The 10,635-nt window shown below is 37.7% G+C and overlaps 1 protein-coding gene across 1 annotated transcript in view; it reads left to right on the forward strand.

The window, feature by feature from the left end:
- Positions 1-10,423, forward strand: part of IQCM (IQ motif containing M) — a 284,914-nt gene extending 274,491 nt beyond the window's left edge. Inside the window, exon 13 of the mRNA XM_059699526.1 lies at positions 10,320-10,423. Within this exon, the coding sequence (XP_059555509.1) occupies positions 10,320-10,423 (104 nt within the window). The remainder of the gene's footprint in view (positions 1-10,319) is intronic.
- The last annotated feature ends 212 nt before the right edge of the window (positions 10,424-10,635 follow it).

Consider the following 10,635-nt stretch of genomic DNA (forward strand, 5'->3'; position numbering starts at 1 on the left):
TACAAATTCAGCAAGGTGCTCTGGCACCAATATTTATTCTTTTATATGAAGTTATTGAGCTATTTAACTAAATACATTTGGGATGTCCTTAATGACTACCTTCAGGTCAAATTTTACTAATAAAGAATATCCTAAAAATTAAAAAAATATGGGAGTCTCAAAACTTAGGCAAGGGATTTGCTTGGCATGATCCTGAATTCTAGTTTGTATACACATGTCTCAAAGTTATTTATATTTTGTAGCAAGTGCTAAGTATCAAGTAAAGTACCTACATTCCTTTTTGGAACAATTTTCAAGGCAAGGATGAAGCAGTAAGATTAGCAGCAGCAAAGGTGTAGCCCCAGTGGTGAAAAGTGGCAGGAGGAGTGAGCGAGGCATCAGGACAAAATTCCCAGTGCCAGTATACTAGAGAAGAGAAAAATAAACAATTACAACTTCCTTCCATTAGGAACATCGTTGTCTTGATTGCCTTAAATCAAAATCTGAACATTCTATTTCCTGAATTTTAATTTTATTTCAAAATGATATTAACATTCCTAAATTGGAAACCAAAGGAAGTGTATTAGACTTGACTGTCAAAATGGTTTTCATAAATGGCTTTGAGGTAGTGAATGGACGGGGTTGCTAAGGAAAGGAGGATGGGACGAGGGGGATGGAGGCAAATGCATGCAGAGGCAACCCTGCACTGCAGCCTGTAAAAGGGACCAGCTCCAGAGAGCACTAACACAAGGCAAGCAGTGTCGGTCAAGGCTCAGAGCAGGAAATGGAAAGCACACTAGGAATGCTAACAAGACGTGGATTTAATACAGTAAATGAAGCACTTCAAAACTTGTTGGGGGTTAAGGGGTGGTTTCTAGCTTAAGCTTCCCAGAAGGACTCTCAGAGCAGCGAAGGCCTGTCCCACCAGGGAGCTTCCATGTTGGTGGCTGCCTTTGGAGCTCTGAATTCAAGGGCCCTCCTCAGTAGCTGATCCAGAAATCAGAATGTGAAGACAGCAAGATGTTATTGTTGCTGCTGCCACTGCAAATGCTTCTAGTCACCCAACAATCGAGATAACAGTCTTTGGAACAGAGGTAGAACAAACTCATCTTTCCTCAACTCTATCTGCTAACAGAAAATTTAAAAAAAAAGGGGCGGGAGAGGGAAGGCTGGAGGGTAGAAAAAAGATGTTCACATCACTTTTGTCTCCCAAACCCAATGAAAGTGTAACTAATTGAAAGAAGGTAATTAACATCCAGCATCTTAGAGTATTGACTGGAGAGTCAATATCCAAGAATAGAAAACATTTATAGATGCTTGCAAAGCTATTTATATTTAAATGTCTGTAGCTAAGATCATAATGTGCATTAAAATATTTGTATAACATATAAATACATACATGTCAATTAAATATATGTAGGTAATTAATATTCAGACAAAAGGCAAAAGTATGGAGTCCATTGGCTGGCTCTATTCAAATACTGCTGATGTCATTCATTAAATGTTTGATCTTCTAGAAGTTATTTAACTTCTGTGAACTGTGATTTTTCTCATCTGTAAAATGAGACTTGCAATAATAATATCTAATAGAGGGATCAAGAGTAAATCAAAAAATATATGTAAAGTGCTTATATGGTGTCTGATTGGTTGCTGTTGTTGGAGTCAGGCATCTCACTTACAGTTCTTGGTTTGCATCACATAGGGTTGTGATAAGAAATAATTGAAATAACATATATGCAGTGCTTAAAGCAGTGTCTGACACAAATAAGATCCCAGGAGTTTTAAAAACATCTGACATTTAGTTATTGAATTTGCTTTAACAATATCAGTCTACTTAACATCTTTTTTCTGAAGACTTAAAACTAGATCTTTGTTTTTGCAGTCTTGTTGAGAAGAAACAGAATAAACCTATCCTGTTTATTATGTCTTACAGACACAGATTGCATTATAAATGGTTTCAGTCATGAAACTGTCTAGACTGGTACACAATATTCATGTAATATCCAGATATGACCAGATGAATAATATACGGGGGTTGGCAAAAGTAGGTTTACAATTGGAGAAGCGAAATAATACAATAATTAGTTAATAAATAATAATACAAGAATAAAGTCTGTGTTTGACATACTCACAACTGTAAACCAACTTTTGCCCACACCATATGTAAATCTTCACTTACCGGTACAGTTGATGCCAAATGATAAGAATTCTAAAGATGTAACAACACTAATTTTCCTCTCTCAAAATCAGGGAACTATGACAATAGAATAAATCACACAAAAAGATGCATTTGAGAGTATGATCATAGATTGATTTTATTAAAGTGATGTTTGTTTATAAGAAAAAAAATTAAAGTAATAACTGGCAAGTTTAAAATACAGGACCTATTTTGGAAGACTGTTCGAAGACTAAGCTGTGGCTATCACTCTATGAGCAGAAAAACCAGCCTGCCTTCGAATCCCCATTCTACCCCTCACCGACTGTGACTTTAGACTTGTTAACCTGTCTAGACTATAGCTTTCTAAAATAATTTTTATGAAACTACATTTTGGGCATTTTCTTGTGAAACCGAGTAACATTTAGAATTCTTTATCAGTACCTTAGATTATACCATAAATGAGATAACCTTGACTTATATTTGGGTCACATTGTGGGATCTATACCCCAGAATTTTTAAATTAATTAATTAATTAAGTTAATTTTCACCTGAGGATATTTTTCTACTGATTTTTAGAGAGAGTGGGAGGGAGAGGCTGAGACAGAGAGAAACACTGATGTAAGAGAGACACATTGATTGGTTGCCTCCTGCATGCACCCTGACCAGGGCCCGGGAACCTGCAACCAAGGTACGTGCCCTTGACTGGAATTGAACCTGGGACTCTTCGATTCAAGGGCTGACGCTCTGTCCACTGAGCCAAACTGGCTAAGGTTCTATACCCTAGATTTTTAAATCCAATTTGCTGTCTTCAGCATTAAAATTATTCTGTATTTGAGCCAAGAGTACATTTTACCTTTTTTTTTTTTTTTTCTGGTTAAAGGATGCTATAAGTAGAAGGAACATCAACTGAGCTTGTGCTAATAATTACAACTGTGTTTTGAAGGCCTTGTTCAAGACAAGATATGCCAGAATATATGCAAATTATCAGCACTGTATACATTTTTCTAAATTAAGGAAATATAAGGAAGTACTGTATTACATTTCCAACTGGACATGAGTTTTAACCATGTTCAGAGAATGTCTATGTCAGACAAACTTGGACCTCTGTGGATGTGAAATATGTTCATCACTATGAATTTTCAATCAAATTTTGTTGTTTTTAATCATGGGTTCAGACAAATTATAATGTTTTAAAACTTGAGAAATTACTGAGGAGTATCAAGTAGAGAAATAGGAATTGCTTGTAGTTAGAACATAACTACTAAATTTCTAGGGATGGCCATCTTTGGAAGCCAAAAATGCTAAGTGTGAATCTAGAAAGCTTAGAACTTGGTTTTTTCCAGGAACTCAGCTCCACAAGAATGTTCCTGGGGTGGACTGACTTGCTGAGAAATAGAGGCTAGAATGTACCTGCTCAGTTCCTGTGAGTATTTGAAAAGGAGAAAAACGCTGGACTTTCAGCCTGAAGATTGACTTCCATGATCTGTCTGTCAGCAGTAGGAGAGTGAATCTGAGAGAATCCAAACAATGAGATCATATTTGCATATGAACTTTTTATGGTAAAGATATATTGACAACCTTGGTTCTCATCACAAAACCAGAGACCTGTCAGAGTTCTTGCTAGTGACACTAACACAACCTGAGGGGATAAAGGAAGTGATTCCCTCCGCCTCTGGTACAGTAAAGCTTGGGAAGGTGGAAACTCTCCAGGCAGGAACACTGCAGATGTGCCTCAGCCCTTTGGAGGTGGGTGCCTATTAAATGAGGCCCTGGTGAGTGGAGCTAAGTGGGTTCTCCTATCCTGATCAGAGGATACTCAGAGACAGCCTTGGGCTTACATTGGAGATTAATCTTTATTATTTGTTTACGTGTGGCAAAGTCTATGTTACTGTCAGATGTTTCTGAGGCATGGGACAAGTGCCTAGACTGCTGAGCATTTTGGTGGTAGGAAGGGGCCCCACCTTTGCTTAGATGTGACAAAGAGTGACATCTAGTGGTGAAGTTTAATGGTGAGCATATTTACCCTATGAACATACCTGAGCTAAGCTTTTCCAGGGATGTGGACTGTGTATGGATTATGTACTCACCTTAATAAATATGCTTACTCAAAAGTTGTCATTTCCTACCTTCAAGGATTGGGAGAAGAAAATTTGAAGGAGCCCTCCAGGCTGAGATTTGCATATTTCCAGAGTTATGCTCATATAAGAAGGGAGAGGTGAGAGGTCAGAGGAATATTGGATATAGAGTACTTGGATACACGAGATAGATTTATCAATCTGATTTTTCTAAGGAGAATGATCCAAATAAAGAATTTATATTCCTTAGAATTTATGGACTATGTATGTGGGTGGGGGAGGTAGTATTGTGAGTTAAAAAAAATCAGAATGGAGGGAATATGATATGTCAGTAGTCTTCACATTAGAATGTGGCATATCAGTGGGAGATATATAACATTTATGTAGAAAAGGGTTAGAGGAAACAATCTGGTGGAACATTGGAAGAACATTGTTTGCTTGTCTGGAAGTTGCATTCACATAGCAAACACACTATTAAAGAAAACAATATACACAATAAATAAACGTATGCATACAAGGGCAGATAGTGATAAGCTAATATCTATTGCAGTGAAGGGGGACAAAAAAGAATAAGAACAGCTAAAATTTATTAATAAATTACGATGCATTCAAATCTAAGTCAAGTGCTTTTTATTAGTATTTTCTCATTAAATTCCTATACTATTCATATGAGGTAGGGACTTTTATTATCTTCCTTTTAAAGATGAAGAAATGCAAGCTCATTTTTTCTAAGATCACAAAGGTGCTAAGTTAAAAGTGTCAGTATTTGAATTCTGGTCTTTCTGATCCCAAAGTTGGTACTCCCAGCTCTGAACTAAAAATTTCACAAGAATTATTATCACTTCCTGATGAGATATTGACCATTCTTTGAAAAGTATGTTCACTAGTGTCCTTATCTAAATCTCATTAAGATCAATTACATTTTAGTTAGTGCTCAATAGATTATAACACAAAAGGTTTGGACCTTCTTTGCTTGTTTCCACTGTGCACATGTATCAGAGCACTTTAAATGTCTTGTGATTGTTTCTTCTCAGAGGCAATTCGGCAATTTGTACCTTCACTGTGTTCACTGTAGACTAAAATGAATAATGAAACACTGTGTGAGTATTTCCTAGTAGTCATTAGTAATACCATATCATTTTCATGAATTAAGAATTCTATTTCCATAATTTATTACATCAACACTTTTAGGGAGAAAAATCATTTGATAATAACAGATACTAAAAGAATATATTGAGAAAATTTAACAACCAGTCTAAATAAATAAATAAGTAAATAAATCAATTAACAAATTAATTTATAATTCTGAAAGAATCTAGAAAACTGCACATTCAAGTAAGAGCAGGAAAGATACTAAATAAAGACTATAGAAGAGAAGGAAAATGACTTTGGTTTTATAAAAAAAATTTTAGACTTTTCTATGAAAAGATACCATAAATAAATCTATTTTAAAAATTGCTGTGGAGTGGAATTGCACTGTAGAACACAGAGGTATAATCCCATGCACTATTTTAAATTGAAAATGAGAGGGCAGCATAATTAAAATAGACATAAGATGCAGAGAAACCAATCACAAAACAGGAAAACCAAAAGCTAATTAAAAATATGCAGCTCTGACCGGTTTGGGTTAGTGGATGGAGCGTCGGCCTGCAGACTGAAGGGTCCCAGGTTCAATTCTGGACAAGGGCATGTACCTTGGTTGCGGGCACATCCCCAGTGGTGGGTGTGCAGGAGGCAGCTGATCGATGTTTCTCTCTCATTGATATTTCTAACTCTATCCTCTCCCTTCCTCTCTGTAAAAAAAATCAATAAAATATTTTTAAAAATATGCAAAGATTCTCATAGTCACTAGCAGATAAGGAAACTCAGTGCATTAGCAGCTTTTAGATTGGCCACAATTAAAACAAAACAATATCTTCGACTGCTGGTTGGGATATGGGCAAAGAAGCACTGTCACTCCTTTCTGGCAGATACATGGATTTCACAATGTGTTACAAACACTTTGGCAATACCAGTTACAACTAAAAACACGTATGCCACTCCATCTTAGCAATATATCATATGAAAACAAAAGCATATATATATATATATATATATATATATATATATATATATATGCCTAAGCGACCATCACATCTGAATGGACGACCTAACAGGCTGCGTGGGGTGACCAGGCTGGCAAGGGGGTTAGTGAGGGACGACCAAATGACTGAGCAGCAGGCTGCAAAGATGGCAGTGCCCTCAGCCAAATAAGAAGGGAATATGCTAATTGACTGTCACGCCCTCAAAGATGGTGGCACCCACAGCCAATAAGGAGGGAATATGCTAATTGACTGTCATGCCCTCAAAGCTGGTGGTGCCCATAGCCACAAGATGGCTGGCAGGGGAGGGCAGTTGTGAGAGATCAGGCCAGCAGGGGAGGGCAGTTGGGGGTGACCAGGCCTGCAGGGGAGGATTGTTGGGGGCAATCGGGCTGGCAAGGGAGCAGTTAGGCATTGACCAGGCTGGCAGGGGACTGGTTAGGAGGTGATAAGGCTGGTAGGCAGAAGCTGTTAGGGGCAATCAGGCAGGCAGACAGGCAAGTGGTTGGGAGCCAGCAGCCCCATATTGTGAGAGGGATGTCCCAGATTGGAGAGGGTGCAGGCTGGGCTGAGGGACAACCCTCCCCCCCCGCCCCATTGCATGAATTTTGTGCACCGGGCCTTTAGTTACTAAATAAACAAGAATTCTTATTTTATCATTTTGTAAGGGGGGGGGATAAGAAACATAATAAATACTAACCAATAGAAAAATATTATGGTCTATTTATATCATAGAATACTATGTACCACTTAAAATAATGAATTGGAATTATACTAGTTGGCTTGGAAGGATTTTCACAAAATCTTGAGTGAAAAAAGCAAAATATGCATAATATGATATCAATTTTGTAAAGCAAAAACAAGCATTATTAAAATTATTTGTTGGACACTTGTTTATCTGCAAGATGCTCAATGAGACATCAGTGCATTGACACAAATAAGTGGATTCCTGACATTTTGAAGATACAGGACAAAAATATAAAAAAGGCAAATAATAATGTAATGTAACATAGACCTGCTTTAAACATGAGAACATGAGTGATATAAATAATGCTATGGTTTCCAATGAGTTGTTCTGCAATCCATACATGGATCAAGAATTTCCATAGCCCAAAGAAACATGCCACGGATATGAATCTGTGTTTCTTATAATAATAATCTTGGTAGCATCAGGCTATCAGAAATTGAGATAATATAAGTAAAGCACTCAGTACAGTGCCTGGCACAGAATAAATGTGCATTAAATGGCAACTATGCTTATTGTTATTGTTGTTTTAAAAATGCTGAGGTTATGATTTTTTTAAAGAATATTACAGAGTTGAAGTGCTTCCCTACTTTGGCACCACAAGATTCTGCAGACTGGCCTTGTATTATTATCCCTGCCCTAGAACCAGCCATTTCTCTAAGGAGTCTTGGTTCCCTGTATTGGAGAATAGTCTTTAGAAACCAAAGTCTGGGCGCTGAATGTTCTTGATGCGACTGCAGTATCACTGTTTCTAGGCTCTCTCAGTGGACAGATCTGGAAAATACATATATGAATACTAAGCTGTTTGTACACATATTTATAATTATTTCTGTATCTATCCATCTGTGTCTATAGTTTCCAGTCAAAACACTGTTTTCCTTAGTTACTCAGGTCACCTCCATTTTCCCACCCCTTTTAGTGAGTTGATATCACTTTCTATGAAACTTGTATTTCTAAGTTGCATGGTATGAAAAGTTGTCTTTAATATAGAAAATATTTTTCTATGAATAATTGATTGACTCATCTCAATATTCTATAAGCTATATTTCTAACTTTTGTATTTTTATGCTGCTGTTACTGTACTTATGCGTCTAAATTTGTCCTTTATTCCTACTTACTCTCTCATTTATAACAGGCCTACTCTCTCATCTCCTTTTATCTCATGAGATACATCCTCAATGTGATCTCCCTTGCTGGCCACCTGTGTGTTAATCATGCCACCTAAACCTTGTGAGCCATTCATTGCCATCCAGTCTTCTTTTTTTTAATTTTTATTGATTTCCGAGAGGAAGGGAGAGGGAGCGAGAGATAGAAACATCAATGATGAGAGAGAATCATTGATCGGCTGCCTCCTGCATGCCCCACACTGGGGACCGAGCCCGCAACCCTGGCATGTGCCCTTGACCAGAATCAAACCTGGGAACCTTCAGTCCACAGGCTGACACTCTATCCACTGAGCCAAACCAGCTAGGGTGCCATCCAGTCTTCATATCGGCCAGAGCCCAGTAGTGAAGTCCATATACACTGTCCTCTCCCTTTACAGACCATAGGCCTCTTCTAGTCAGCCAGTTTTCTCAGAATTCCCATGCTCCCTTGGAAGCTACACCATCTCAGTTGGTCTCCTCACACCATCTTGGGCTGCAGTTTGTGACGTAAGGCTGAAGAGCCATCATCCAGACACTGTGCACACCTATTGCTGCAGTTCCATATTGGTCACATGGCTTTCTTAAGGCCTTTGCAGCACCTTTCAACAAAACCCCTTTACTTTTGGGTTTTCCCATAAACGGTTTGTGCTCTCTATTACAAAATTCCCCCCAGGGCAAGGTACAAAAAGATGTGGTGGTTCACCCTTTATCAAGAGCCCATCAGCATCTCCTCTTTCCTTTCCCCACGAGTCTGCTCGTCCAGTTCTGGTTCCCTGTAAAGTTAGAAAGGGTTCTCTGTCATCACACAGTCTTTCTATCATCTGGCTCCGTGTGCTGAGTTCTTCACATTCTGATTTCTTGGATCCACAGCATGCTATGTATTTTGAGGAAAGTCATACTCTCCCAAGTGGAAGCCTTCCTTTAGAAAATACTGTTGCTGCTTTGCGTTTTAAAACCTCCTTCTTGAAACGCAGCTGTCTTCTTTGTTCTAGGGTTTTTCTTCATGGAATGTCACACAATCATTTACCTCATTTTAAGTAGTTATATTTATTAAATAGCTATCTGTTTTGCATTTTTTTCACAGATTACAAATGGGAGCTGATGACTTAAAAACTTGAGCATAGAATATTTATTAACTACTTATCATTTTTTCTTGTTTCAAAATTGATAAATACCAGAAATTAGATGATTTATTTTCAGTCACCCTCAAGGAAGCCATTACTATTGCCTGAATGGCAGAGGCAGGAGCTAGGAAATGTGAGCAGTGGGGAGCAAAATTTCACTATTTCAGAGCAAAATCCAACTTCATACATACCCACACATGTGTATAGATACATGTATAATCACAAAAATAGTCACATATACTAGTAGAATTTTCTACCTACCCTTATGCAACCTCTTGTCTCTTTGAAAGCATTCCCATCACTGCAGTTAATTCCAGGCATTCTCCTAGAATATCTCACATGCAATCATGTTTTAATTGATGCATCCATATTAACACATTATTTTACACATCTCTACTTTTATATGTGTTTTCGGATCCTTTCAACAACGAGACAAGATATATACAATCCCCATTTTGAAAATAAGGGAACATTGAATATTACATCTGGATTCACTCACGAGTGTGTAAGAACAAGATCTTGGAATGTTATACTTTTCCTTCTAGTTTACCTATGTTGAGTAATCTTCTATTACAGCTATCATCTGTGGTCAAGAGCAAAGCAAGAGGCAAGAGCACAAGAGAAGGGGGACTCTTTGCCTTGCGGATCTTAACCTTCCAAGATTTCACGTGCTTGCTTTAGGGGTCCACCTGCCGAGCTAACCCATTGTTTCCCAGGCTAGACTGACAAGCAAGCACCTTCCCTACCTTTTCCAACTTCACTATGCATGTGTCTATCTCCTGCTTTGTTCGGTCCCTTCCCCCAGTGATCTTCAGGAAATGGACTGGTGGTTCCCTGTGGAGCTTGAAGTTGTATCTTGGAGAAGCTGCCCAGATAACCATGCTTATAATGTCCAGCCTCTCCTTTGCTCTCTTTCTATTATTAATATTAATAACTAGCTAATTATGGTGATAATACATTCTGGCATATTAATTAAACACTTATTAATATAATCATATATTTTATCTTACAGTGAGTGGGCACCCAATACTCAAAAGAGCTGACATCCGGATTGTTGGGAAGTTAGTGTGCGCATCTATGAGAGAAAGAAAAATGAGACAACAGTATTTATCTTAGAAGTATAACAATGTTTTCAATACAATTTTGTTCTCTTAAGAATTGAACGTAACTACCCAAAGAGATAAGTTAACATTGGCCATGAATTAATTCAGTATCAACAGGCAAAAAGGCAAGCATCTTTACATATTTAAAGGTTTTCATCAAGTCAGTCTATAACTTCTAAACATCTTTGGATGAACCATTCATTGCATATACTTCATTAAAAAAAA

The sequence above is a fragment of the Myotis daubentonii genome, chromosome 5 (assembly GCF_963259705.1).
Source record: "Myotis daubentonii chromosome 5, mMyoDau2.1, whole genome shotgun sequence".
In the NCBI taxonomy this organism is placed as follows: domain Eukaryota; kingdom Metazoa; phylum Chordata; class Mammalia; order Chiroptera; family Vespertilionidae; genus Myotis; species Myotis daubentonii.